Source organism: Nomascus leucogenys, chromosome 14 (assembly GCF_006542625.1).
Source record: "Nomascus leucogenys isolate Asia chromosome 14, Asia_NLE_v1, whole genome shotgun sequence".
Classification (NCBI taxonomy): Eukaryota; Metazoa; Chordata; class Mammalia; order Primates; family Hylobatidae; genus Nomascus; species Nomascus leucogenys.
Genome location: NC_044394.1, coordinates 36,076,698 through 36,102,461, shown reverse-complemented (window position 1 = coordinate 36,102,461; position 25,764 = coordinate 36,076,698). Strand labels below are relative to the sequence as shown.

The 25,764-nt window shown below is 37.1% G+C and overlaps 1 protein-coding gene across 5 annotated transcripts in view; it reads right to left on the bottom strand.

The window, feature by feature from the left end:
• ZNF638 (zinc finger protein 638) overlaps positions 1-25,764 on the bottom strand; it is a 99,329-nt gene that overhangs the window by 54,376 nt on the left and 19,189 nt on the right. For all 5 annotated transcript variants that reach the window (XM_030828314.1, XM_030828316.1, XM_030828318.1 and 2 more), the window contains 6 exons: positions 20,410-20,471; positions 12,958-12,996; positions 11,901-12,199; positions 10,436-10,713; positions 7,607-7,753; positions 6,138-6,260 (listed from right to left, as the gene is read on the bottom strand). In XM_030828314.1, the coding sequence (XP_030684174.1) occupies positions 6,138-6,260; positions 7,607-7,753; positions 10,436-10,713; positions 11,901-12,199; positions 12,958-12,996; positions 20,410-20,471 (948 nt within the window). The remainder of the gene's footprint in view (positions 1-6,137; positions 6,261-7,606; positions 7,754-10,435; positions 10,714-11,900; positions 12,200-12,957; positions 12,997-20,409; positions 20,472-25,764) is intronic.

The window sequence follows — 25,764 nt, the reverse complement described above, 5'->3', positions numbered from 1 at the left end:
TTCCAGCATCATCCAAACAACATTTAGCTGAAGAACATTAATATCTGCCGTGAAAATGGCATGTTTTCTAGCTTCTAGTGCTAGTATTTTCTTTACCCTATTCATTACTAAGAAAATCATGACAGTAAATATGCCTGGGCTCTTGGACTTACATTGCTACCTCACCAACTTCATCAAAAAGTTGGCCAAGAGAATTTTTTACGCTATATGAAACATTCTATTTCCTTAAATGTATCCTTACCTATGTTTCTTAACTATGTTAACCGTTTAGAATGAAAGAAAACTGGCCTTCTCAAAAATTCCCAAAATATAATGATCAGCTAGGTCTTCCTGGACAGTCACTAGTATAAGCCACTATTCCTTTCTGTTTTCAAGGTTACTAATCTACCCACAAACCACTACCATTATCACAAAACGCTGAGTATATTGATTAAATAAGTCTTCTAATTGGACTTCAGTGCTCTTCTCCACTTTAATCAATCTGCTAGGCTTTCTTTGCCTTCAGAATCATTTGCCTAACTCATTCTCCAAACCATTTCCAAATGAATCTTTCTAATCTCCATTTTATTATGTCATGCCCCGGTTCAAAAACCTTGAATAACATATACCTTTCTACGGGATAAAGTTTAAAGTTCTTAAATTATGTATTTAATCCTTGTTTCTCCTTAACTGCCTCTGCAACTAGATGACCATGTGTCTGGTAGTTCTGGTAAATCAAATGCAGGCAAATGTTGCTGGCGAACTCATTCTTTCCAGAAAAGAAAACAAAAACTCATTTTGCTCTGCATTTTGATTCTTCTATGTCTCGAAGATAGAAAAGATGCCAGAAGGCACAGAAACCCATCTTACAACTGAGGATGAAAGACACGTTCTAAAGATAGTAGTGCTGGAAGACAAGGCGAAGTTCCTGAAGATACTATGGAGCTGTTGCACAAGCACTGGACCACCTACATGCAGATTTCTGTTATGAGATAAATGTACCTCTTATTTGTTAACAATCCACTAGTGAGGTTTTATTAGTTGAAACTGAATGAAATCCTAAATGATAAAATTGGTAATAACTAAGGCCACACGATTTAATTTATTATCCAAACCAGGACAATGGGAATAAATGGATGGCATGTAGCAGGTATAAACTAGGATGACAGGTTACTCTAGTAGTAACTAACCAGAAAACATATGAGAACTAAAAAATAAAGATCCTCTCTAATAGCTATATGTAAAATAATAAATTTAGCCCCCACGAAATGTTCAAGAACTTTATGGAAAAAAAAAATAAAACTTGCTAAGGGCATAAAAGGAAATCTAAATAGACAAACCATGTTCTTTGTTTGTTTAAGACAAAGCCTGGCTCTGTTGCCCAGGCTGGCGTGCCATGGTGCTATCTCAGCTCACTGCGACCTCTCCACCTCGTGGGCTCAAGCAATCCTCCTGCCTCAGCCTCCTCCTGAGTAGCTGGGACTACATGCACACACCACCGCACCCAGCTAATTTTTGTATTTTTAGCAGAGATAGGGTTTCATCATATTGCCCCAGGCTGGTCTCAAACTCCTGAGCTCAAGTTATCTGCCCACCTCAGCCTCTCAAAATGCTAGGATAACAGGCAAGAGCCACCAGCCAACGAATCATGTTTCTTGATAGAAAGACTTAGTGTTGTAAAAATATCATTACAAATTCAACACAGTATTAATTAAATTCCAGTAAGTTTTAAGAGAACTTAAACTGATTCTAAAACTAATGTGCAGGAGTAAATGTTCAGGATTAAACAAAATGAATTTAAATAAAGAGGAAAAACATTAACCAAAATGAATAAACAAAGAAAAATAACTCTACAAGAAAGACAGGGAAATATTATGAAGTTATAATTGTTGTAACAGAAACCACATAGTATTGCCACAACAGAAGAGTATGAAACACATCTATGTATACAGAATTTATACACATAAAAGAAGCTTTTCAAATCAACAAGGAAGGATAAATTAGGCATAGTGTTGAGGCTAACTGGCTCCCATTTTGGAAATAATACTGATTCCAATCCTATATTATGCTGCAAATAATAGATTAAGGAATAAAATCTTTTAGGCACTAGCACAGGCAAGTTCTTAAAAAGACAAAAGAAAAAAAGCAGGCCAGAAACAGTGGCTCACACCTGTAATCCCAACACTTTGGGAGGCCGAGGCAGGAGAATCACCTGAGCCCAGGAGTATGAGATCACCTTGGGCAACAAAGTGAAACCTCGTATCTACAAAAAATAAATTAAAACTTAGCTATGCGCGGTGGCTTGCACCTGTAGTCCCAGGTACTCAGGAGGCTGAGGTGGGAGGATTACTCGAGCCTGGGAGGCGGAGGTGGCAATGAGCTGAAACTGTGCCACTGCACTCCAACCTGGGTGACAGTGAGACCCTGTCTCAAAAAGAGGGGCACACATCCTCGGAACCTCCTGAGGCTGTGTCACAGGCAAAAAAAAAATAAACAAAAAAATGCAGAAGCCATAGAATACCAATAAATTTGAGTTCATAAAAATTTCAAACTTGGTCGGGTGAGGTGGCTCACGCCTGTAATCCCAGCACTTTGGGAGGCCGAGGCGGGCAGATCACGAGGTCAGGAGATCAAGACCATCCTGGCTAACATGGTGAAACCCCATCTCTATTAGTGGCGAACACCTGTAGTCGCAGGTACTCAGGAGGCTGAGGCAGGAGAATGGCGTGAACCCGGGAGGTGGAGCTTGCAGTGAGGTGAGACAGTGCCACTGCACTCCAGCCTGGGCGACAGAGAGAGGCTCTGACAAAAAATTCAAACTTGATATATGTATGCATAACACAAGCAACAGACTATAAGAAAATACTTCTTACATATAATGCAAAATTAGTGTCTAATATTCATGCACCTTCAAATGAATATTTTTAAAAAGACAACAATAACAAAATAGGAAAAGATATAGACAACTCACTTAAACAGTTAATAGATAATAGCTAACAATTATATAAAAAGATGAAGTTAATGAATAATCAAAAAGATGCAAATTAAAACTAGGTATCATTTTCTATATAATGAATTTTTAAAGCTGAAGAAATTAAGATGTTGTTGGTAATACTCTCATAAATTACCAGGGAGTAAATTATTACAGTTATTTAGTGCGCAATCTTTTATTATCCATTACTGTGTCCTATAAACCAACCATTCCATTGGGTAGGTATCATCTAAAAAAACACTATCATAAATGTCAAAAGATGGCCTGTGAAGGTACACAAGGTGTTAACTAAAGTTCTGTTTCTAGAATCAACCTAAATATCAATCAGTAAGGAATTGGTAATATATCTGTGGTATATTCAGACAGAGAAACACTATAGAGAAGTTACAAAGAATGAGGAAAATCTAAATGCACTAACATGGTTAGACTACCAAATCAAATTATTGAGAAATGTGTGTTATAGAACCCCTATAAAGTAGCCATTCCACAGCTAGAAGAAAAATTAAATTACTAGAACACATAGCTGGGTGGAGCAAAATGGTAGAATAGAAGCCTACACTGTTCATCCCACCCCCAGCAGGAACACCAAATTTTAACAACTATCTGCACACAGAAAAGCATCATCACAAGAACCAAATATCAAGTGAGCAATCATACTACCTGGTTTTGACTTTGTATCACTGAAAGAGGCACTGAAGAGGGTAGGAGAGAGAGCCTTAAATCCCTGACAGCACACCTCCCCGATCTGGCCCCACAACATGGACAGAGTCTATGCACTTTAGGAAGGGACAGCGCAGTAATGAGGGGACTTAATACATTGAACTCAGTGCTGCTCTGTCACAGTGGACAGCAAAGCCATGCTGTACTCTGCCAGCACCCATGCACTGAAGGAGCCTTTGGACCAGACCTAGCCAAAGAGGAATCATCCATCCCAGCAATAAGAACCTGAATTTCTTGGCAAGCCTCACTACCATGGACTAAAGTGCTCCAGGGTCCTAGGTAAACCTGAAAGGCAGTCTAGGACACAAGGACAGCAACTCTTAGGGCTGGGGCTGGGATTAGAGCTAGTGGGCTGGGATGGCATGTAACCTAGGGAGGTACCAGCTGAGAAAACTGGATATCCATATGCATTAATGAACCTGAACCCTCTCTCTCACCATATACAAAAACCAAACAAAAATAGATTAAAGACTTTTATCTAAGATCTCAAACTATGAAACTACTACAAGAAAACACTGGAGGAACTCTCTCTCCAAGACATCGGTCATGGCAAATATTTCTTCAGTAATACCCCACAAACATAAGCAAATGCTGTACAAAAATGAACAAATGGGACCACTTCAAGTTAAAAAGCTTCTGCAGAGCAAAGGAAACAACAAAGAGACAACCCACAAAATGAGAGAAAATATTTGCAAACTATCCATCTGACAAGGGATTAATAACCAGAATATATAGGGAACTCAAGCCATTCTACAGGAAAAATAAATCTAATACTCTGATTAAAAAAAAATGGGCAAAAGAGCTGAAGAAACATTTCTCAAAAGACGACACACAAATGGCAAAGAGGCACATGAAAAGGTACTCAACATCACTGATCATCACAGAAATGCAAATCAAAACTACAACGAGATACCATCTTATCCCAGTTAAAATGGCTTTAATCCAAAAGACAGGCAAAAACAAATGCTGGCCAGGATGTGGAGAAAAGGGAACCCTCAGTATATTGTTGGTGGGAACGTAAATTAGTATTATCACTATGGAGAACATTTTGAAGGGTTCTAAGAAACTAAAAATAGGATCTACCATACAATCCAGCAATCCCAGTGCTGGGTATATATACCCAAAAGAAAAGAAATCAGTATATCGAAGAGATATCTACACTCTCATGTTTCTTGCAGCACTGTTCACATTAGCTAAGATCTGGAAGCAAACTAAGTGTCCATCAACAGATGAATAAAGAAAATGTGGTACATATACACAATGGAGTACTCTTCAGCCATAAAAATGAAGAGATTCAGTTATTTAAAATAACATGGATGAAACTGGAAGTCATTATATTACGTGACATAAGCCAGGCACAGAAAGACAAAGATCACATGTTCCCACTTATTTGTGGTATCTAAAAAACCACAATTTGTGGGCTCTAAAACAACTGAACTCATAGAGACAGAAAGTCGAAGGATGGTTATGAGGCTGGGAAGGGTAAAAAGGGGTAGGAGGGGATAATTAACAGGTACCAAGAAAAACCAGAATGAATAAGACCTAGTATTAGCTAGCGCAACAGAGTGACTACAGTAAAAAATAATTTAATGGTACATTTTTAAACAATTAGAGTATAACTGGATTGTTTGATACAGAAAGAATAAATGCTGGAGGGGACAGATATCCCATTTTCCATAATGTGATTATTACACACTGCATGCCTGTATCTAAATATCTCCTGTACCTCATAAATATATATACCTACTATGTACCCACAAAAATTAAAAATACAATAATTTTTTTTTAAGATATAAAAATATTTTCTCAACACCCTATTTTAAAAAACACACACATACACATAGAAAACCTTACAGGTGAGATACACATATAGCTTTTTACTTAACAGAAAGCTCATCCTTAAAGGGTAATTTAAAGTAATTCTATAGATATTATCTACGATCATATAAACTGAAGCATAGAAATGATCTAGAAAAATGAAAGTTACAAAACTTGATACTTCTAAGTAAGTAAAGGCCCAAAGAATATACATTCTATGATTTTGTTTATGTAAAGTTGAAAACAGGCAAAACTCAACCATGGCATTAGAAATCAAGTTAGTGGTTACTTGTGAGAAGAAGGGAGGGTGTAAGAATTGGGAAGAAGTAAACAAAGGACTTCCAAATACTGTCAATGTTCTCTTTTGTGACCTAGGTACCGGATTCACAGATGTTTGCTATTTTTGTGTTATATATGGCAAGTATTTTCTCCTAGTCATTATTTAATACTGTATATAGCACCATACATATATGAAGAAGTTTTAATTTCAACATACTTGAATTAATGCACATATGTGTTGAGCTAACATTTATGTTTCTATGCATATTTCTATATGTGTGCCATACTTAAACAAAAAAGATAAACTAAACAACAGTGATAAAACATTTAACACCTAAATCCAGTTTACCTGTGCTTTTTTCTTTCCTGGAACACATATTTTCACACTTTTTCCTTTTATCATAAGAGGTGTTGTTTCAATGTACTTCATAATTGCAGTAATTGCCTCTTTAAATTCCATTTCTAGGTAAGCCTAAAATGAAATTTATTCCATCTTTAGTCACAAATCTATCTTTAAAAGTTCCTGCATTTTAAAATGGACTTAATCCTTTCTTTTGTAACATCAAACTATGAAACTACCTCAAGTCATGGTTGCTTTTGCCTGTTTTTATTTTGCTCAAATGTAATTTGATTAAGGATGTTTCACACATTAAATGGACATTTAACCTTACAGAATTTCTATACCACTACCAAGATAAAAAAAAATCCAGGCAGGCTCATGGAACAAGAGGAAATGAGAAGGCAGGGCTCACTGAACAATAGGAGGGAAGGGAAGATATGGTCCAACTTGTGGTAGATCTGACATTTTAAAGGCTTCTTGCAACGAAGACAACACTATCACTACGTTCCCTGTCCTGACTCACAAACTTTTAAAAAAAATTAAGATGGAGGTCTCGCTATGTTGCCCAGGCTGGTCTTGAACTCCTGGCCTCATGCAATCCTCCAGCCTTGGCCTCCCAAAGTACTGGGATTACAGACTTCAGCCACCACACCCGGCCTTAACTCACAAACCCTTTTTTTTTCTTTTTTTTTTTTGAGACGGAGCCTTACTCTGTTGTCCAGGCTAGAGTGCAGCAGCGCATCTCTACTAACTGCAACCTCTGCCTCCCGGAGGGTTCAAGAGATTCTCCTGCCTCAATCTCCCATGTAGCTGAGATTACAGACACCTGGCTAATTTTTGTACTCTTAGTAGACACCAGGTTTCACCATGTTGGTCAGGCTGGTCTCAAACTCCTGATCTCAGGTGATCCACCTGCCTTGGCCTCCCAAAGTGCTGGGATTACAGGCATAAGCCAACATGCTCAGCCTTAACTATTTTATGTTGTGCTTATGTTAAGAACCGTTCATAGTTCTTAACTTTATCATGTGAGTTACAGGAATATAACCCACAGAAAATACTTACCATACAAAGGAAATAATTTTAGTATTATCTAACCGGTGTTCTGAAGCAATGACTGGCAAACTATGGCATACTACCTACTTTTGTAAATAGTTTTTTAGACACAGCCATGCTTGCTCATTTACATATTACTTATAGCTGTTTTTGTACTAGAATGCCACAGCACAGTAGTTGAGATCCTATAGATGGCTCATAAAACCAAAAATATTTATCTGGCCCTTTACAGAAAAAGTGGGCAAACACTTATTTTAAAGGATATAAAACATTATTTTGGGGCCTTGTTTATTCACATCCAAACATATAACTCTCAAAGAATAATTATATATGCAGTACAAGCAGCTAAGGAACACAACAGCAATTTATAGAATCATTAAAGCAATCATTTTGTATGAATTTTTACCACAGACTAAATGACTCACCTCTTTTCTATATGGAACAATCAGGACATCATTCACTTTCCCAAATGGCTGAAATAATTTTCTAACATCTTCTTCAGTACAACCATCCTCTGGTAATTCAGATATAAGAAGAACTGAACCATAATGCAATGACTGTTCTTTCCGAAGCTGTTTTTGGAGTGAAAGAAAATTTAAAATAAACCAAATTAAGCTACAATGTACAGTAATAACTTCCTATATAATTTCTTCTACCACTAATATTAGTACACTAAGGGTCTTTTCCAAATATTTTACCCATTTTTCTTTTTCCTTCACCATGCTCTTTATGCAGTTTTTTTAAATCACAATTTTAACACTTTAATAAGATTTTAAATGCAAAAGTGGTAAGAAATGTTATTTATATTTTTTAACCCAGAAATGGTTTATAGGTGTTCTTTTCTGTTTATAGCATCTTATAGCAAATAAGATCTATGGAATGGTCCAAGGCCATTACAGAGAATTTTTCTATGAAACTACATGGCCCACCAACAAGTAAAGCTGAAATTAAAGCTCTGCTCACCCCCTCTGTTCTAATAATTGGAAATGATCTCTAGACAGGTATAATATTTTTAAAAATTCTTATGTAATTCATACCATTTGAATCACACTGTAGTATCAACTTTACCACTTATGTTAAAAATTAGGGCCAGGCATGGTGGCTCTTGCCTGTATCCCACTGCTTTGGGAGGCCAAGGCAGAAAGATTGCTTGAGGCCAGGAGTTTAAGACCAGGATGGGCAACATACTAAGACTATTAAAAAAAAAAAAAAAAAAAAAAAAGCCGGGCCCGGTGGCTCACACCTGTAATCCCAGCGCTTTGGGAGACCAAGGTGGATGGATCACAAGGTCAGGTGTTCGAGACCAGCCTGACTAACATGGTGAAACCCCGTCTCTGCTAAAAATAGAAAAAATTAGCCAGGCGTGGTGGCACACGTTTATAATCCCAGATGCTCAGGAGGCTGAGGCAGGAGGCAGGAGAATCACTTGAACCCGGGAGGCGGAGGTTGCGTGAGCCAAGATCGCGCCACTGCATTCCAGCCTGGGTGACAGAGCGAGACTCCATCTCAAAAAAAAAAAAAAAAAAAGTAAAACACCCAGCTGAGTGTGGTGCAGCATACCTGTAGTCTTAGCTATCTGGGAGCCTGAGGCAGGAGGATACTTGAGCTCAGGAATTTGAGGCTGCAGTGAGTTATGACTGTGCCACTGCACTCCAGCCTGGGTGAGACAGTGAGACCCCCATCTCTCTTATTTTTTACTAAATAAGAAAACTTAAAAAAAAAAGTTCCACTGCCACCACCTAGCAGTCTTGAAACAAAATGAAAAGAACTTCATATATTAATAATCTTATGAGACTAATTCAGCCTCTTCAAAATTTTCCCTGTACTCAAAAATTTCTTCCCAATGCTCTTGAAAATTCTGTCAATTACCGGTTGATTACTGTAAGTTTATCCTTCTAAATGTAAGTTCTTTGGGGCAGGGAACAGCACTTACTGAAAGTCTTTCATGTATTGAAATACTGTTGAGAGCAATGCATTCCATACCTAAATACTTGAAGACTTATTAATATTAAAATATACAAAATATTTGATATTGGGCCTATTAGGATTTTCTCTGAAGATAGTCTCTTAATGTTTTAATATATTGTTTAATAGTGATTTAATAAACATATACAATAAAACAATACCTTAGTATTGTAACCAGTAGGTTACGGTCAAAATACACTAATAAATCAGTACCAAAATATAAATTTTGCACTGTACAACAGAGTATTTGACTTCTGAACTGTACCACAAAAAGTATAGAACAGATGAATAATGATAAATTCTCAGGAGAGGCTCACTCTTATACCTTACTAAAAAAGATTACAAAAGCTCGATAATGCTGCTGGTGATTATTCATTTTCCCAATTAGAGAGCAAAACTCATCACAATGATCTGCCTGTGAAGCTAGCCAAAAATGCCAAACCATCAAAATGTTCTTTTGACACATCAAATACCAAACCACTGGAATTCCTAAGCTACAAGATTTTGAACCTTGGACTTTTATTATACTCGTAAGAAAAACCAGTAAAATATTCCATACTAAAATCATGTAACAACTCATAAGTTCAAAGTTATTGGAAATATGGAATAAAAAAGTTAAGACAACTTCTTTTTTTTTTTTTTCTTGAGACAGGGTCTTCCTTCTGTAGTCCAGGCTGAAGTGCAGTGGTGTGATCTCAGCTCACTGCAACCTCTGCCTCCCAGGTTCAAGCGATCCTTCCATCTGAGCCTCCCAAGTAGCTGGGACTACAGGCACCTGCCACCACGCCCAGCTCATTTTTATATTTTTTGTAGAGAGGGAGTTTCACCACGTAGCTCTGGCTGGCCTCAAACTCCTAAGCTCGAGCGATCCACCCCACTTGGCCTCCCAAAGTGCTGGGATTCAGGCATAAGCCACCATGCCAGGCAACAACTTTGTTTTCTGTTTGTCATAGCAAATGTATGCGTACTTGCACTAACAAAGAATTATGAAGCCAGGCATAGTGGCTCACACATTTAGGGAGGCCGACGTGGAAGGACTGCCTGAGCCTAGTAGTTCGAGACCAGCCTGAGCAACATGGCAAGACCCCGTCTCTACAAAAATTAAAAAATTAGCCAGGCATGGTGGCACACGCCTGTGGTGCCAGCTACTTGGGAAGCTGAGGCAGGAGGATCACTTGAGCCCAGTAGATCGAGGCTGCAGTGAGCCATGTTTGTTGCACCACTGCAGTCCAGCCAGGACGACAGAGTGAAACCTTATCTCTAAAAATAATTATTAATTAAAGTATTACCTTTCGCTGGAGAGAAACAGCTTTATCAGACACCTGTTTACACTCTGACAAAGTGTCATCTTCAAGATTCTTTGATTTACAACGAATAGAATGTCCTCCCAGATTTGAATCACTCTTTGTAGCGCTTGTAGGTTTAACTGATGGTTTTGTTCCACTGCTAGTTTTAGGCTTTTGTGCTGGTGAATGTCCCTTATCAGCAGCTTCAAGATGCTTCTGTTTATTAAATTCTGTCCCATGCCCAGATCGTTGTACTACATCTTCTAATGCTTTTTTTCTATCTAGTAAAAAGATATAAATATAATTTCAATTGGAAAAAAATTAAGGTAGGAGCCATCTCATGACATAATCACACAGTGCTATTCTCAAGCTAAACAGGGAGCACACAGCCAATACAAAAATCTAGATTTTATTCACTCAGAAGGCTTTTACATGAAGTTCCTTTATTCCCTTATACCAATGATCCTCAAAGTTTTGGTTTTGAGACTGCTTTACACTTATTGAAGACTACAAAGATTTGTGTTATATTTACTGATATTTACCATATTAGAAATTAAAATTTTAAAAATATTTATTAACTCATATGTTAGGTTGGTGAAAAGTAACTGCAGTTTTTGCCACCGAAAGTAATGGCAAAAAAAGTAAATTCCCATATTAACATAAATATTTTTATAAAAACCAACTGTAATTCCCAAAACAAAATTAGTGAAATGAGTAGCACTATTGTACCTTCTTCCACACACTTTAATGTTGGGCTTAAAAGAACCACCTAAATTCTTATATCTGCTTCTGGATAAAGAAAATCCAGCCTCACGGTGGCATGTAGTTAGAAAAGAGAAGACCTCATAGAACTCTTAAAAGATCTTGAGGACCCCAATCGATCCTTGGACCATACTTTAAGAAAGAATGCCTTATATAATTAAAGGTATCTCCATTTGAATTCAGCATTTTAGACTATACTAGATACAATAAGACCTGTGCAAAGTACTATTTTTGAATTTTTCAGGCTAGTCAAGTGAAGCAGTGGGAGTGGCAAAGTACTTCTCAGATATTAACTATGGTTTCTTTCATTGTAGAAGAAGGTGTGTGTTTGTGTGTGTGTGCAGTGCATGTGTGAGCTATTTTTGAAAGGGTCATAAAATCAACATTAAGTCACAGGTTAAAAAAATAATAATTTCAAAAACATTTTAAATTAATCCATGGAATTCTATAATCAATTATTAAAGCAAACTAAGACATTTTTACCATCCTTGGTTTTTAAATATGATGTTGGTGGACACATACATTCACACACATTTCTTTGCCAAGTTACCAGAGGGAATAATTAACTCTGTGGCATGTGGGTCAGATTTCATTTATCAATTCTAAAATTTAATAAAATAGAACATTTCTCAAAATCCAAAAAGAAGGACATTTAACAAATTTAGTCAAAATAAGTACATTCACTATTTCATGGCCATCAGTGTACCTGATGATCTCACTGATCTCCTTGATATCCTTTCAGGGCTAACTGACCGAAAGCATTTTGGACTACCTCTAAATGGATTTCTAATTCGATATGGTGAACGGGATCTGGATCTGGATCTGTATCTAGAAATGAAACGATGACAAATTCTTGGACTTCGACTTCTCGGTCTATACATGTAATGCATTGGGCTTCGAGACCGACGGAATCTGTGACTTGAGCTTGATCTTCTAGAACGCCTAGGACTGGGGGAATGAGAACGTCTTCGTGGAGTTTCATTTTCTTTTCTATTGCCCTCATTTCTACAAGCAGGGGGGAAAAAATAAAGTGATCAGCAATTTAATGTAAATTTAAATGATACTAAATGACAGAAGTACACCTTGTTAAAAACAGACTGTTAACAATACCAAACTCTGATAAAAGATATGTACTTAAAAATCTGTTTGTTATGATGTAATTCAGCCTTATAGGTAAATAAGAAACAATCAGAAGTTTATCAGCCCTCCATCTGCTTGGATGTCTGTTTTCTAGTTTACAGAAGAATACGATAATGAATTTCTCTGGTTTTTCCTGTACCAACATTATATCCAATTACGTTTTTAAAGTATTGAATTATGTAAAGAATTTAGGAAATGATTTACATAAACAGATGTTTTCAATCATTTTTTCCTGAAAGATTATGCCATCTATAAATATGACTTTGATTTCTCTATGTGTGTGTTCGTGTGTGTACACACATCACCTGAGTAGAATCCCCTAGGGGATACAGAACTTAATAACACCACTCCTAGCATTCAAGGCATTTACAAGAGAAGATGTCATAAACATAAAATAATAATGTCACAATAAAATATTTTCAGAAAAGGCTAAAGAAAGTAGATCAGGGGAGGGGCTGTGTCACATTTAAGCTGGAATAAGTTAAAGATTCATAGAGGTTTTTGCATTTGCCTATTGTTTAAAATGGCAGAAGTAGAACTCAAAAGAATCACTTTCTTAAAATTAACTGTTTACTTTTAAAAGACAATCAAGTTTTAATAATATTACTATTCTTAAAAATTACCTTCTTGATGGGAGGATCTCAGGATTCCAATCAGGATACCTATTTTGAAAATAAACAATATTAACTAACAGCTAAAATAAGACTGAAAGGCTGAATTAATCTTTACCTGTAATATATCGAAAGGACTTTTCACAACCTTTATTGGAAATAAAATATTTTGAGTGTTTAATTCAATAAATAAAGTATTATGCTAATAGGTGTATCAGGGAAACACAATCCCCATACTTTAACGGCCTAAACTTTCATTTAAGTAAAACGGCCAGCATATGCACAAAAGTGTTAAGACGTACAAGATACAAGCTTAGGTTAAGGGTTAAAAGAGAGAAGACAGTTCATCTACTTTACAGAACTCTAGGGAACACCACTCTTATCATATTCCATGTGGCAACTCACAGAATAAACATGAATGGTGCCCCTTAACTTGCACCAAGTAATCCTCTTAAACGTATGTCCAGTGTGAGGAATCAGGAGAGAACTCACAGAAAGGGTTTGCTTTTCAAGTAGCCCTTACAAAGATCTATTAATAGGAACGGATCAGGTTAAGATTTCATGCAGTGGCAATACGTAAACTAAGATTGGAGGCAAAACATTGGTGTTTTGTTCCAGGAAATGGTCTAGCTACAGCACAGAAATGATGAAAAGGAATTATAAAGGGGGAAACTTGGACAGGCTGTCTGTTGTTTCAGGTACAGACAAATTACGAAGAGCCTTAAAATCAGGTAATGAGGTTTACACACAGGAAAAAAACAATGGGAACTTAACGAACATTTTTAAGAAAGGATAACAGGAATGTTTTCAGAACAAGCGTAAAGGAGTATCTGGAATTAGGGGAAAAGATGAGAGCTGAGATATTTAGAAACCAGGCATGTAGAAGCCACAATTATAGCCCTAAGAGTGAGACTAACACAAGATGGAGTTTATAGGAAAAAAGAGAGCCGACGACAGAATCTTAGGCACATCAACAACTTTAGAGTAAAGCAAAGAAAAAAAAAACAATAAAGGATTAAGGAGTAATCACGGAAAAACTAGTAGGAGAAACAGTATTATCATAGAAGCCTAAGAAAAAGGCTATATCTTCACTCTCAACTTCTAGAAAATCTGAACTCTAAGAGGCATCTGGACATGCTGATTATATTAAATAAATAAATCACTACATTTAAGAATATAATTTCAGGAGCAAGGTGGAAGCCAGGTAAGGAAATGGAGGCAGCAAACTTCTGACAAATCACCTAGCAGGAAAATAAAGTTAGCTCAAATCTTATTAAAGTGGTTTGTCTTGGTTGCTATTTGCCTCAGACATTGTTAATGAGCTAACCCCACAGCAATTCTCAATTCCCTTTTCCCTTGTTTGCCTTTACTACGATGGCTAAAAAAGCTAAATATTTGCTTTCCCACTATCTCTAGAAGATAGCCAGTGGTAAGTTCTAACCAATGAGACATAGGTACAAAACCCCTGACGGACATCTGAGAAAGCTTCTGCCTCATTCTTCCTAGAGAATAGATATATTGTCTGGAGCATCTTTTAATTATGAGGACAAACTGTGAAGACAAAAAAGTTAACTTTAATCCAACATACCCATCACCTAGTGTCAACAATTCCCAACATATGGATAATTTTGTTCCATCTATTTCCACACTTTTAAAAACTTTCATTGCTCTGTACCATCCAGGAAGATAAATTCCTAGTCTTAGAGTGATTCAAAGCAAATCTTTTATCATCAAACAAAACTGGGTTTCACTGTAGGTGCTGTCATTTAATGGCTATGAAACTTAAAGCCAATTACTTAGTATGTGTAAGCCTTAGCTTTCTCACATGTACATGCTGAAAATGAAGGTGATTAACAACACATCAAAGTTATTAAATTTCCAGAGCTCTCTAGTTTATGGTTCACAAGAGCTTGAATACTAATATTCAAGAACTGGTAATAACAGTTGGGCACAGTGGCTCATGCCTGTAATCCCAACACTTTGGGAGGTTGAGGTAGGCAGATCGCTTGAGCTCAGGAGTTTGAGACCAGCTTTGGCAACCCTGTCTCTACCAAAAATACAAAAAATTAGCTGAGCGTGGTGGCAGTCACCAGTGGTCCTAGCTACTCAGCAGGCTGAGGTGGGAGGATCACTTGAACCCAGGAGGTGGAGGTTGCAGTGAGCTGAGATAGTAATAAATAATATTGTTGATCTTCACTAGGTTCAGGTTCACCAAGTTTAGACCTGTTCACTAGGTAACACATGTTCTCATCTCTGCTGCCCAGGTAGAAAGATAAAGCATGTATACATTCTGCAAGCAGAATCTGGAAACACCTCTAAACTGCCCAACTAGTCAAAAATGCGCTTCAGAAGCAATAACGCTCCTAACAAAGGTGGTATAACGTAACTATTAAGAGCAAGGACCTAGTTAACTGATATTATCTTTGTCCCAATGTGATGCAATAAATACACATCACCAATGAAGTATTTGCAACAAAAATGTTCTCAGTGAATTTAATGCTAAGGAAACAAATAGGAAACTATAGAAAGTGGGACACTCAACAAGTTTCCCAGACGTTTCAAGGAAAAAAATCAACACCATAAAAACATCCTTCTCAAACAAACAAAAAAAAGATGACAAACAAAACAAACAAAAAACAAAACAAAGAGTAGGCTATTCTAGATTAAAAGAGACTGTAATACATAAATCTTAACTGAATACTGGATTGGGGGTATGGATGGGGCAGACAAGAAGAGTTATAAAAGGCATTCTGAAAAGAAATGGGAAAATATGAATTTGGCTTATATATTAGAAGGAAATGTGGAATTATTGTTATCTCCTTAAATGTGTTGTATTGTGGTTATGCAGAACGACGTCCTTATACTTCGGAGATAGATGCTGAATTTAGAAATGACATCTCATAATGTCTGCAATTTATTTTCAAATAGTTCAGAAAAAAATGTATGAAGATATAATAAAGCAAATATTAACAAATCGTGAATATAGATGAACATATAAATGTTTTTCTTCCTTTTTCTCTTCAATATTTTATTCTGAAAATTTTTTAAGCCATAGAAGAGTAAATAAATAAGATAAATAAAGGCCCATGAGCTAAACTAGTTCCGTTTAACTATGTGCTGCATGATGGTAGGGAAATTGTCTCTGTGCCTCACTTCTCTCACTGATAAAATGAGGAATAATCCTTATACTTAACACCTTGTAGATGGTTTTGAAGACTAAATCAATTATGTAAAACACTAAGAATGCCCAGCACACAATAAACATAGCATAATTACCTATTTTTAACACTAAAATTCTGATGCACTGTATCTTTCCTCAACTACTCGTGTCATAATCCAGAAAGGTCCAATAAAGCACCAGAGAGAGTAAGCCATAAGCAAAGAAAAATCTAAATATACATCAATGGAGGAATGAGTAGAAAGAAGGAATATCCCCATAACACAGCTTAAAAGAATAAAGAATGCAGAGCCCAAGCACCTAACCAAATCTAATTTATTTATTAAATGATTTTGCAGTGGAGAGAAAGTCATGAAGCAATTATTCAAGTGCATACAACCTGAATGTGATGGTTAATTCTGGATGTCAACTTGACTAGATTGAGGGATGCTTAGATGGCTGGTGAGGTATTGTTTCTTGGTGTGTCTGTGAGAGTGTTTCCAGTGAAGACTAGTCTGTGAGTCAGTGGGCTGAGTAAGGAAGATCTGCCCTCAATGTGGGCAGGCATCACGCCACAGGCTGGGAGCCCAGATGGTACAAATAGATGGAAGAAGGTAGAATTCCCTCTCTCCACCCCTCCTTCCCTCAGAGCGGGATGCCCTTCTCCTCGTTCTTGGACATCAGAACTCCAAGTTCTTTGGCCTCTGGTCTATGCAACTTGCATCAGCAGGCTCCTGGGGCTATAGGGCCTTCTGCCTCAGACTGAGAATTATGCTATCAGCTTCCTTGGTTTGGAAGCTTTTGAATTTGGACTGAGCCATGCTACCAGAAACCCAGAGTCTTCAACATGCAGACAGCATATTGTGGGACTTCTCAGCCTCCATAATTGTGTAAGCCCATTCCCCTAGTAAATCCTCTCTCATATATCAATACATAGGCATACCTCAGAGATACTGTAGATTCAGTTCTAGAACATCACACTAAGCGAGTCACAGAAGTTTTTTGGTTTCCCAGTGCAAATAAAAGTTATGTTTAGACTATGCCAGTCTATTAACTGTACAACAGCATGTTTTTAAAAATGTACATACATTAATTAAAAAGTACTTTATTGCTAAAAAATACTGATGATCATGAGCCTTCAGCAAGTCAAAATCAAAGATCACTGATCACAGATTGCCATAACAGGTATAGTAATAATGCAAAAATTTGAAATACTATTGAGTGTGACTCAGGGACACAAAGTGAGCACATGCTGTTAGAAAAATGGCACCGATAGGAAAGAGTCCTGACTGGCCCAGTAGAGATAAGAAAAGAAGGAGGCCCTGGATCTGCCATTGTGATCAGAGTGAGGCCAGGTGGAGAAAAATGTGCAGAAGGTAAGAAACTGTGAAGGCATCATGAGGCCTGGTTAGGAGACACAGCCTGGAGAATTAAGAAAGATATACTGTTATTTTAAATTTCAAACCACAGTTACCTGTATAACGAAAGAACCCTTAAGCCCCACAATAGGAAAAAGTGGAAACTGACCAAGAGGATGCCAGATCAAAGGATATATCCAGTTGCAGTTCCTACCAGCATACAGGTGCTAATACACACACTGTTCATTTTCAGCTTCAGCTCTTGATAGCTTTTGGCAGCAAAAGCACTGCTCAAGGCCCAGACGAGACAGCGATTTGGTATTTGGGGAAACTGATTAAGATGGATTCTTGAATGGTACTCCCCAGAAGATACATACACATACATGTTCCAACCCCTGGAACTTGTGAATGTTACCTGATTTGGAAAAGGATCTTTACAGATGTAATCAAACTGAAACTCTTGAGATGAAATCATCCTGAATTATCCAACAGGCCGGGCCCTAGATCCAATAGCCAGTGTCCTTCTAATAGCAGGGCATAGGGAGGTTTGAGAGAACAGAAGGTGGTGTGAAGACAGTAGCAGAGATAGGACTGATGGGCTACAAGCCAAGGAATGTCAACGATTGTCCCCAGTCACTAGAAGCTAGGAGAGATGCATGGAACAGATTTTCCCCCAGAGCCTCGGAAGGGAATGGCGGCCCAGCTAACACCATGATTTCAGACTTCTGGACTCTAAATAGAAATTTATTCTCTCCCAGTTTAAGTCAAAAAGAAAAAAGAAAAAGAAAAGAAAAAAAGAAAAATGGCATCAATAGACTTGCTTGACACAGGGTTCCCACAATCTTTCAATTTGTAAAAAAGGCAAATTATGGGAAGTACAATAAATCAAAGTGCAATAAAATGAGGTACGCTTATATTTATATATATCTCCCCTATTCATCTCTGTGGAGAACCAAAATACACTTGATATGGTTAAAAAATAAATAGAGTAGAACATTAAAGTAGCAGGCATGGAAAGCACATGCTTTAAATCAGGGTCCTAAGTACATGAAAAAAATAATAGGCTTACCTACAATAAAGGCTTTAATAGGTATATACGTGCTGTTTGCTCAAGTAAATTAACGTTGTTATAATCCTCTTACTAGCATGAATGACTCTCTAAAATAAGTAACTCACTCCCACCCAACTAAAAATTCACCTTCGTAAGAATTAAGACATCCCACTGGGTACCTGTGGGAAAATGTTGCTTAGGAGAGATTTTCGGTTTTCGACTGTATTCCTTACAGTGGCAGTAAGGCATATCCAATTCAGGTAACAAATTATCTCCCCATGATAACCTATGTTTGTCTTTACAGCATCTATATAGGGTAGTAACCCAACTTCCAGTCTTAGTGCCTAAGATCCAGATGACGCTTATTTCACTCTCAACATCAGTAGACATATGACACAAACCGAGATGGACTACCCTATTCCCACAGCCACTATAATGCGTTTAGGGATGGACAACTAACCAAAATTGAACCAGAAGAATCAAAACAAGGATTTCTGACAGAGTTATGGAGAAAGAAGTGCTTTAAAGGAAAAAGGTCAGACGGGAGGCATATGTTCTCAGAACCTCCCGAGGCTGTGTCATAGGGTGAGGGGTGGGATAAGGAAAACAAAAACAAAAACAAAAAAAACTCCTAGAAATGCCAGCTATACAGATCACTTATATCCAGAACCGTGGGGTCCATTTTGCTATGTGAAAGAAGTGTGTCCAAGATTTCATAAGGCCAATGCAAAAGACAACAGCTAAGAAAGAAGTATTTCTGACACCAATTTTTATTTGAGCATCTAATACAGCTGGCTCCTGAAACGTATTAATAGAACCACCAACCTCATTTAAGCTTCCCAGTTAAGTGAGCTTGCAAATTCTCTTACTTTAAAAAAAAAAAATTTTTTTTTTTTTTGGAACAGGCTGTTGCCCAGGCTAGAGTGCAGTGGCACAATCATGCCTCACTGAAGCTTCTATCTCGCACACTCAAGTGATGCTACCACCTCAGCCTCCCAAATATTATAACTACAGATGTGTACCACCATGCCTGGCTGATTTTTTTATTTTTATTTTGGTAGAGACAAGATCTTGCTGTGTTGGCCAGGCTGAACTCCTGAGCTCAAGCAAGCCTACCTGCCTCAGCCTTCCAAAGTGCTGAGATTACAGTCATGAGCCACTGCAACTAATCTGCAACTTTAATCACTTACGACCAAAAGGATTCTCAATAATAATTTCAAATCCATTTGCCCAATAACATGTTACTATCAGTCTGGTGGCTAGGAACTGTTTCATGGTACTAAGAAAGACAGAGTTTAATTTGATGTTACTCCAAGAGATACAGGAACACAGTGTTAAAATCACACTTTTTCACCTCTATGGCCAGTAAGGAAACCTTCACAGGTGCCCTGTCTGAAAAAGGTGGAAGAATTGAAGAGCCAAGGTTAAGGAAGTAAAACATCTAGCTTATCCATCCCTTACTTAAGGTATATTCTGAAAACTGGTTCTAAGTCAGAGAAGAGCTTTAGGTCCAAAATTGAATACTGGTGTTTGGTTTGCACTGATTTTCAGTTACTTGTCCTATGGGAAGAGGTGGAGATAGGAGAAGAAAGGATACCTGCTCTGATATAGATAAAAGATCCTGGGGAAGGTAAGCCAGCAAAGAATGAACTAATGACATAAAAAGTTTACCTACTAGGAATTAAGTTAGAAAAGTGTCAGAGCAAAGGATATATTGAATTCTACCATTTTGGAAAAATATTAAATATACTTCCACAAAACTAATATTTTTAAAAGACAATAGCTTTCCAAAAATATTTTTCTCCAAAGTATTATACTAAGGGTATTTAACAGTCACATCTGAACATTAACTATTTTGTAAATATGCTATCTATAATAAAAGAAAAAAATGTTCTTACTGTTGACGTAACTGTCGACAGCTCTCAATATGAGTAGATGTATTTTGATGCTGAATCCAATCCTATTGTAAAAGGAGAAAAGTGTTGAAATTAGAATATTCCTCATGTTGACTAATGAATTAGGCTTTTAAAAAAGACAAAGAATTTCTTTTCAAAAATTAAACAAACGTACTCATAAACAGCATTTGGCTGCTCAGTAAAATTTTCACAAAAATTAAAGGCCTTGAAACAAATGCACTTAATACCATACCTCACTGATCCCATTTGAAAATATTTTAGTATAGAAAACATTTTAAAAATCATACCCGTGGATGCTCATTTTGAAATCAATATATAAACTTGGAGAAAATAAAAGCATGGATCAGAAAAAACTTACTGCAAATATAAAAACAACACACCAGAAAACACCAAAAAATCTATAAGTAAAATGGTATCTGTGAAACAGCATCTTCAAAATACAATATTTCAATGATAAATACCTCTAAAATTCACACTAACAAAATCAACAATCAAAAAATGCCGCCGGGCACAGTGGCTCACGCCTGTAATCCCAGCACTTTGGGAGGCCAAGGCGGGCGGATCACAAAGTCAGGAGATCGAGACCACTGTGAAACCCTGTCTCCACTAAAAATACAAAAAATTAGCCGGGCGAAGTGGTGGGCACCTGTAGTCCCAGCGACTCGGGAGGCTGAGGCAGGAGAATGGCGTGAACCCAGGAGACGGAGCTTGCAGTGAGCCGAGAACATGCCACTGCACTCCAGCCTGGGCGACAGAGCGAGACTCTGTTTCCAAAAAAAAAAAAAAAAAAAAAAAAAAAAATGCTACCTGATAGACCAGTACCATTCCATACAAGGTACTCACTATATTGGCAAATAAATTAGGAAAAACATGGGAGAAAACGCTACTGATCAAATCTATTTTCAAAATTTAAAAGTAACAACATTTCAAAGATACAATATCCCTTACATATAGAGCTTTGAGCTTTACAATTAACGAAATGCTTTCTTTTTTTTTTTTTTGAGACAGTTTCACTCTTGCTGCCCAGGCTGGAGTGCAATGAGGCGATCTCAGTTCACTGCACTCTCCACCTCCTAGGTTCAAGTGATTCCCCTGCCTCAGCCTCCAAATTAACAAGCATGTGCCACCAAGCCTGGCTAATTTTTGTATTTTTAATAGAGACAGGGTTTTACCATGTTTGTCAGGCTGGTCTCGAACTCCTGACCTCAGGTGATCCACCTGCCTTGGCCTACCAAAAGTGCTGGCATTGCAGGCGTGAGCCACCACGCCCAGCCCAAAATGCTTTCTTATACATTACTTCATTTACAAATCAATCTGTCCTAAAATTACAATGTGTACCCATAAATATCTCTGGAAGACACATCTGGTTAAAAAAAAAAAAAAAAGCCAATACAGTTTACAAAGATACAGTTTCCAAGGTGAAACAATTAGTTAAAAGCAATATGTATGTTACCCAATGTTTTACTGTTCCTCCAGCATTTGGAAAGGCAGAAAACTTAATAACTCTGTATTTCAACACTTTGCTTAAGGAAAATGTTATTATTTGTTTCCATTTGAAACACATTTTAGTTTAGGTCATTAGAAGTTTCCACAGTTAAAACCACGGTTGACAATAATTTTGAATTCTGCCTTGGCAAGAACTATCTGAATGAAGGTACACTGATTTGCAATGCTCAGCATCAATTTAAACTCAGCAACAAGGTATGACAAATCCTAAACTATTTCATTAAGCCATGGAACTGATTGTGGACTACAAAAAGAAATATTTGTACAACCTGTTTAATAATACAAATAGAAAGCTAGAAGAAGATTCTCTAGTAGTACTAAAACCCATATTTTTAATATTAATTGGACATTGTTTACATCAAACAGACACACTGGTGCAGGCAGTGGGTTGGGCATGATTTATTTGAACCATAAAGTGTTTTATCTGAATATGTTGCCAACATTTAATAATCCAGAGATTTTTACCCCCAAGTCCAGATTTCCAGCTTTTCTTGAAAAAATAGGAAGATACAGTAATACAGGATATCATTCTTATAGCAACTATCACCTGAAGATGATGGCTGCCCTATTTAAGATATACTCTTCTCAGTTCAACACACACATACACACATTCTCTTAGGCTTGCTTCACAAATTGACATTACTTGATTTAAGTTCAGTAAATACACCCATCCCACCCCCAACTTCTAGACTCTCTAGTAACAGATTCCACATTAGATAATAGTCCAAAAGCAGCACTACCTCCCCAGAGAAAAAGTGATAACTACCTACTAGCAAGAGATGCTGCAAGGACTGTACAGAATTAGGCAGGCTCAGAATGAAACTGAAAATATCTACTCGTGTCAGGGCTCACTCACTATTCTCATCAGTTTTTTATTGTCGGTACTTTCTCAAACTGAATTATTTCAGTCATTATGACACAGCTCTAAACCAAGGGAAGTTTCTCCTTTAAAATCTGAACCCCAATTTAACAAGCAAATACATTTCACGTTCTCAAAGTACATCTTCACAGCTATAGTTTCAAAGACTCGAAGGTGGGGAATATACATATTGTCAGATTTACTCAGTAGGAAAAAGTTTACAATTGGTAATTTACATTTATTGGCTTCATATTTATGTCATATATACACACACAGGAACACTTACGAGGCTGCAAAATATATCACAGAAACGAGAGGCAGTGTGTACCATCAAAATCCATCTTCACAAATCCCTATCATTTGGCCACTTAGCAGTGAAAAATTCATTACTTAGATGAGCCCCATTCTGTTGTGCTGTCTGTTAAAAGGTGTGTGTGTTTTTTAACGGCAATCTAGGTGAGCTCTAATGATGACTAAATGATTTCCTTTCCTCTCAAATTTTTACTTTTATCCTATTAACCCAGGTTTTTACCATCTTATACTTGAACAATTAAAGAAGCTTCCAAGTGGAAGTCCTACTCCACATCATCTCATTTCTATTTACCCTGCATACTTCAGTCAGGTCTCCCTAAAATATACTTCTAACATGTCAGTTCACTTATCAAACTTATTTAGCTTTCTAATGCCTCTCACCTCAAGTCTAAACTCCTAGGCTAGCTCTTCAAGGCCTTTCATACTTATTTCTAATATGCTCCTCACTCCTTCCCAACTGCCTCCTACCACAATGAAATGTAGTCTTCTCTCTGGACCTTTGCCTCTCTGTATGTTGTTGCCATCCCTCCTCTTTTTCTTTCTTTTTTTTTTTTTGAGATGGAGTCTCGCTCTGTCACCCAGGCTGGAGTGCAGTGGCGCGATGTCCGCTCACTGCAACCTTCTGCCTCCTGGGTTCAAGCGATTCTCCGCTCAGCCTCCTGAGTAGCTGGGATTACAGGTGTGCATGACCACACCCGGCTAATTCTTGGATTTTTAGTAGAGATGGGATTTCACCATGTCGGTAAGGGTAGTCTTGAACTCCTGACCTCAAGTGATCCACCCGTCTCGGCCTCCCAAAGTGCTGGGATTACAGGCAGTGAGCCACCGCACCCGGCCCCCTCCTCCTCCTTATACAGGTATATCTAAAGCCTCAATTCAAGGCCCATCTTCAACCTACTCCATGAAGTCTTCTCTCCTACATCATTCTAGTCAAGACAGACTTAGTGCATTTAGTAAATGTCATTCCATTAGTCTAACTAGGCTATGAAAGTCTTTTGATGTCAGGATGCATATTTATACTTCTTTTTAAACACATACTGCTACAAATACAATAGTTAAAATAATTAAATTGGTAATAATTAAATTGGTAAATTGATGATGCTGGCCTGAGTGATACACGCCTGAAATCAAAATAGAAATCTCTGTCCCCTACAGCATATCCAAACAAGTTAAATAAATCACAAAACCACTTGTTGCCTTCTAATTGTTTTAAATGTCTTGGGTGCATAATTTCTCTCCTCGATAAGACTGAATAAACTGCTTAATAACATCTAAAATTTTACACAGTTCCTCACTTCTGCCCCAGTACCTAATTGGAGTCAAGTACAAAACTGGTATCCATAAGTACATACTAAACTAAATGTACACCTTTTCTACTCTACAGAATACAAAACTTCAAGTTCTTTATTTAAAGATGTATTTTCTTGGATTCATTATGATTAATTAAAAGTTCAAAATAAATTTTAAAAAATTATGTGGTATGCCCAGTCACAAGAATACAAACACTCAATTCACTACTTAGGCCAGGGCTACTTACAGATTACAATTAGGTGATATGAATTATTCTAAGACTTTCCCCTGTAAGGACTTTGCTATCCCTTCTGATGGAATAAGGCAACTATTATTTTAATAGAATTTGGCACATCTGGCTAAAATGGGGTAGAATGCTGCTTTCTTTCGCTGGAGTTAACCTTAAGAAAATAGCAACAGATCTAATTATCAGATTCATGTTGACAAAAACCTAGTGAGTGAATAATGAAAAGAAAATCAAAAGGCAGCACTGGAAGAAAAGAACAAGAGCATTAACACATAGATTTTTAAGCCTAAGTATACAACCAATTGCAGGCCATGGCCTTGAATCAAAGCTTTTTCCTATGTTAGTATATTCCCTTCTGACCTTTTACAATCTAAGCCTATAAATCACATTACTAAATAGAAGAAACAGTGATTGCCAACCATACATAAGTAAATAAAATTTACTTGGAAATTCCTGCTCAAATCTACCAATGATTACGACTGAACAGTATGTTCTACATTATAGTACACTTTACTGCCTCTGCAAAATACTTCCTTCTAACTATACTATCAAAGTACCTAAATCTTCTTTATTTTTTAAAGATTTTTCTCTACAAATTTCTATCATTTTACACTATTTTCTGAGTCCACAGCTGGTCCCAGAATAATTACTGCACGTTGACTTATTTTTGCTATGAAGTTATTTTAGAAAGTTTCTTCTCAAAAAATACTAAAAATCACTAGTCTACATAAAGTCAGGAAATATTTAAATCAACATTAATTGTCTTTATCCCAAGACAGGTATATATGTGCAAGGCTATAATATACTGTCTCTTAAATGTGTGCATTACAAATGGGTTATACCATCACTTCAGTACAAATGGGTTATACCGTCTCTTTGTATTTTTATACTAACAGATCTTTTTAGAGAAAGGTGATTCCATGTGACACTGTCTTATAAGTACACAGCTTAAGTTACATACATTTTATGTTGTGTAAATGGGATAACTAGAAGTTCAAAATAAATGGACAAACTATTAAAATATGGTGTGCCCGGTCATAGGAATACAGTAAGCCTAATATTCAATTCAGTACTAAGGCCAGGGCTACTTAAGATTACAACTATGTATTGAGGCTGCAATTAA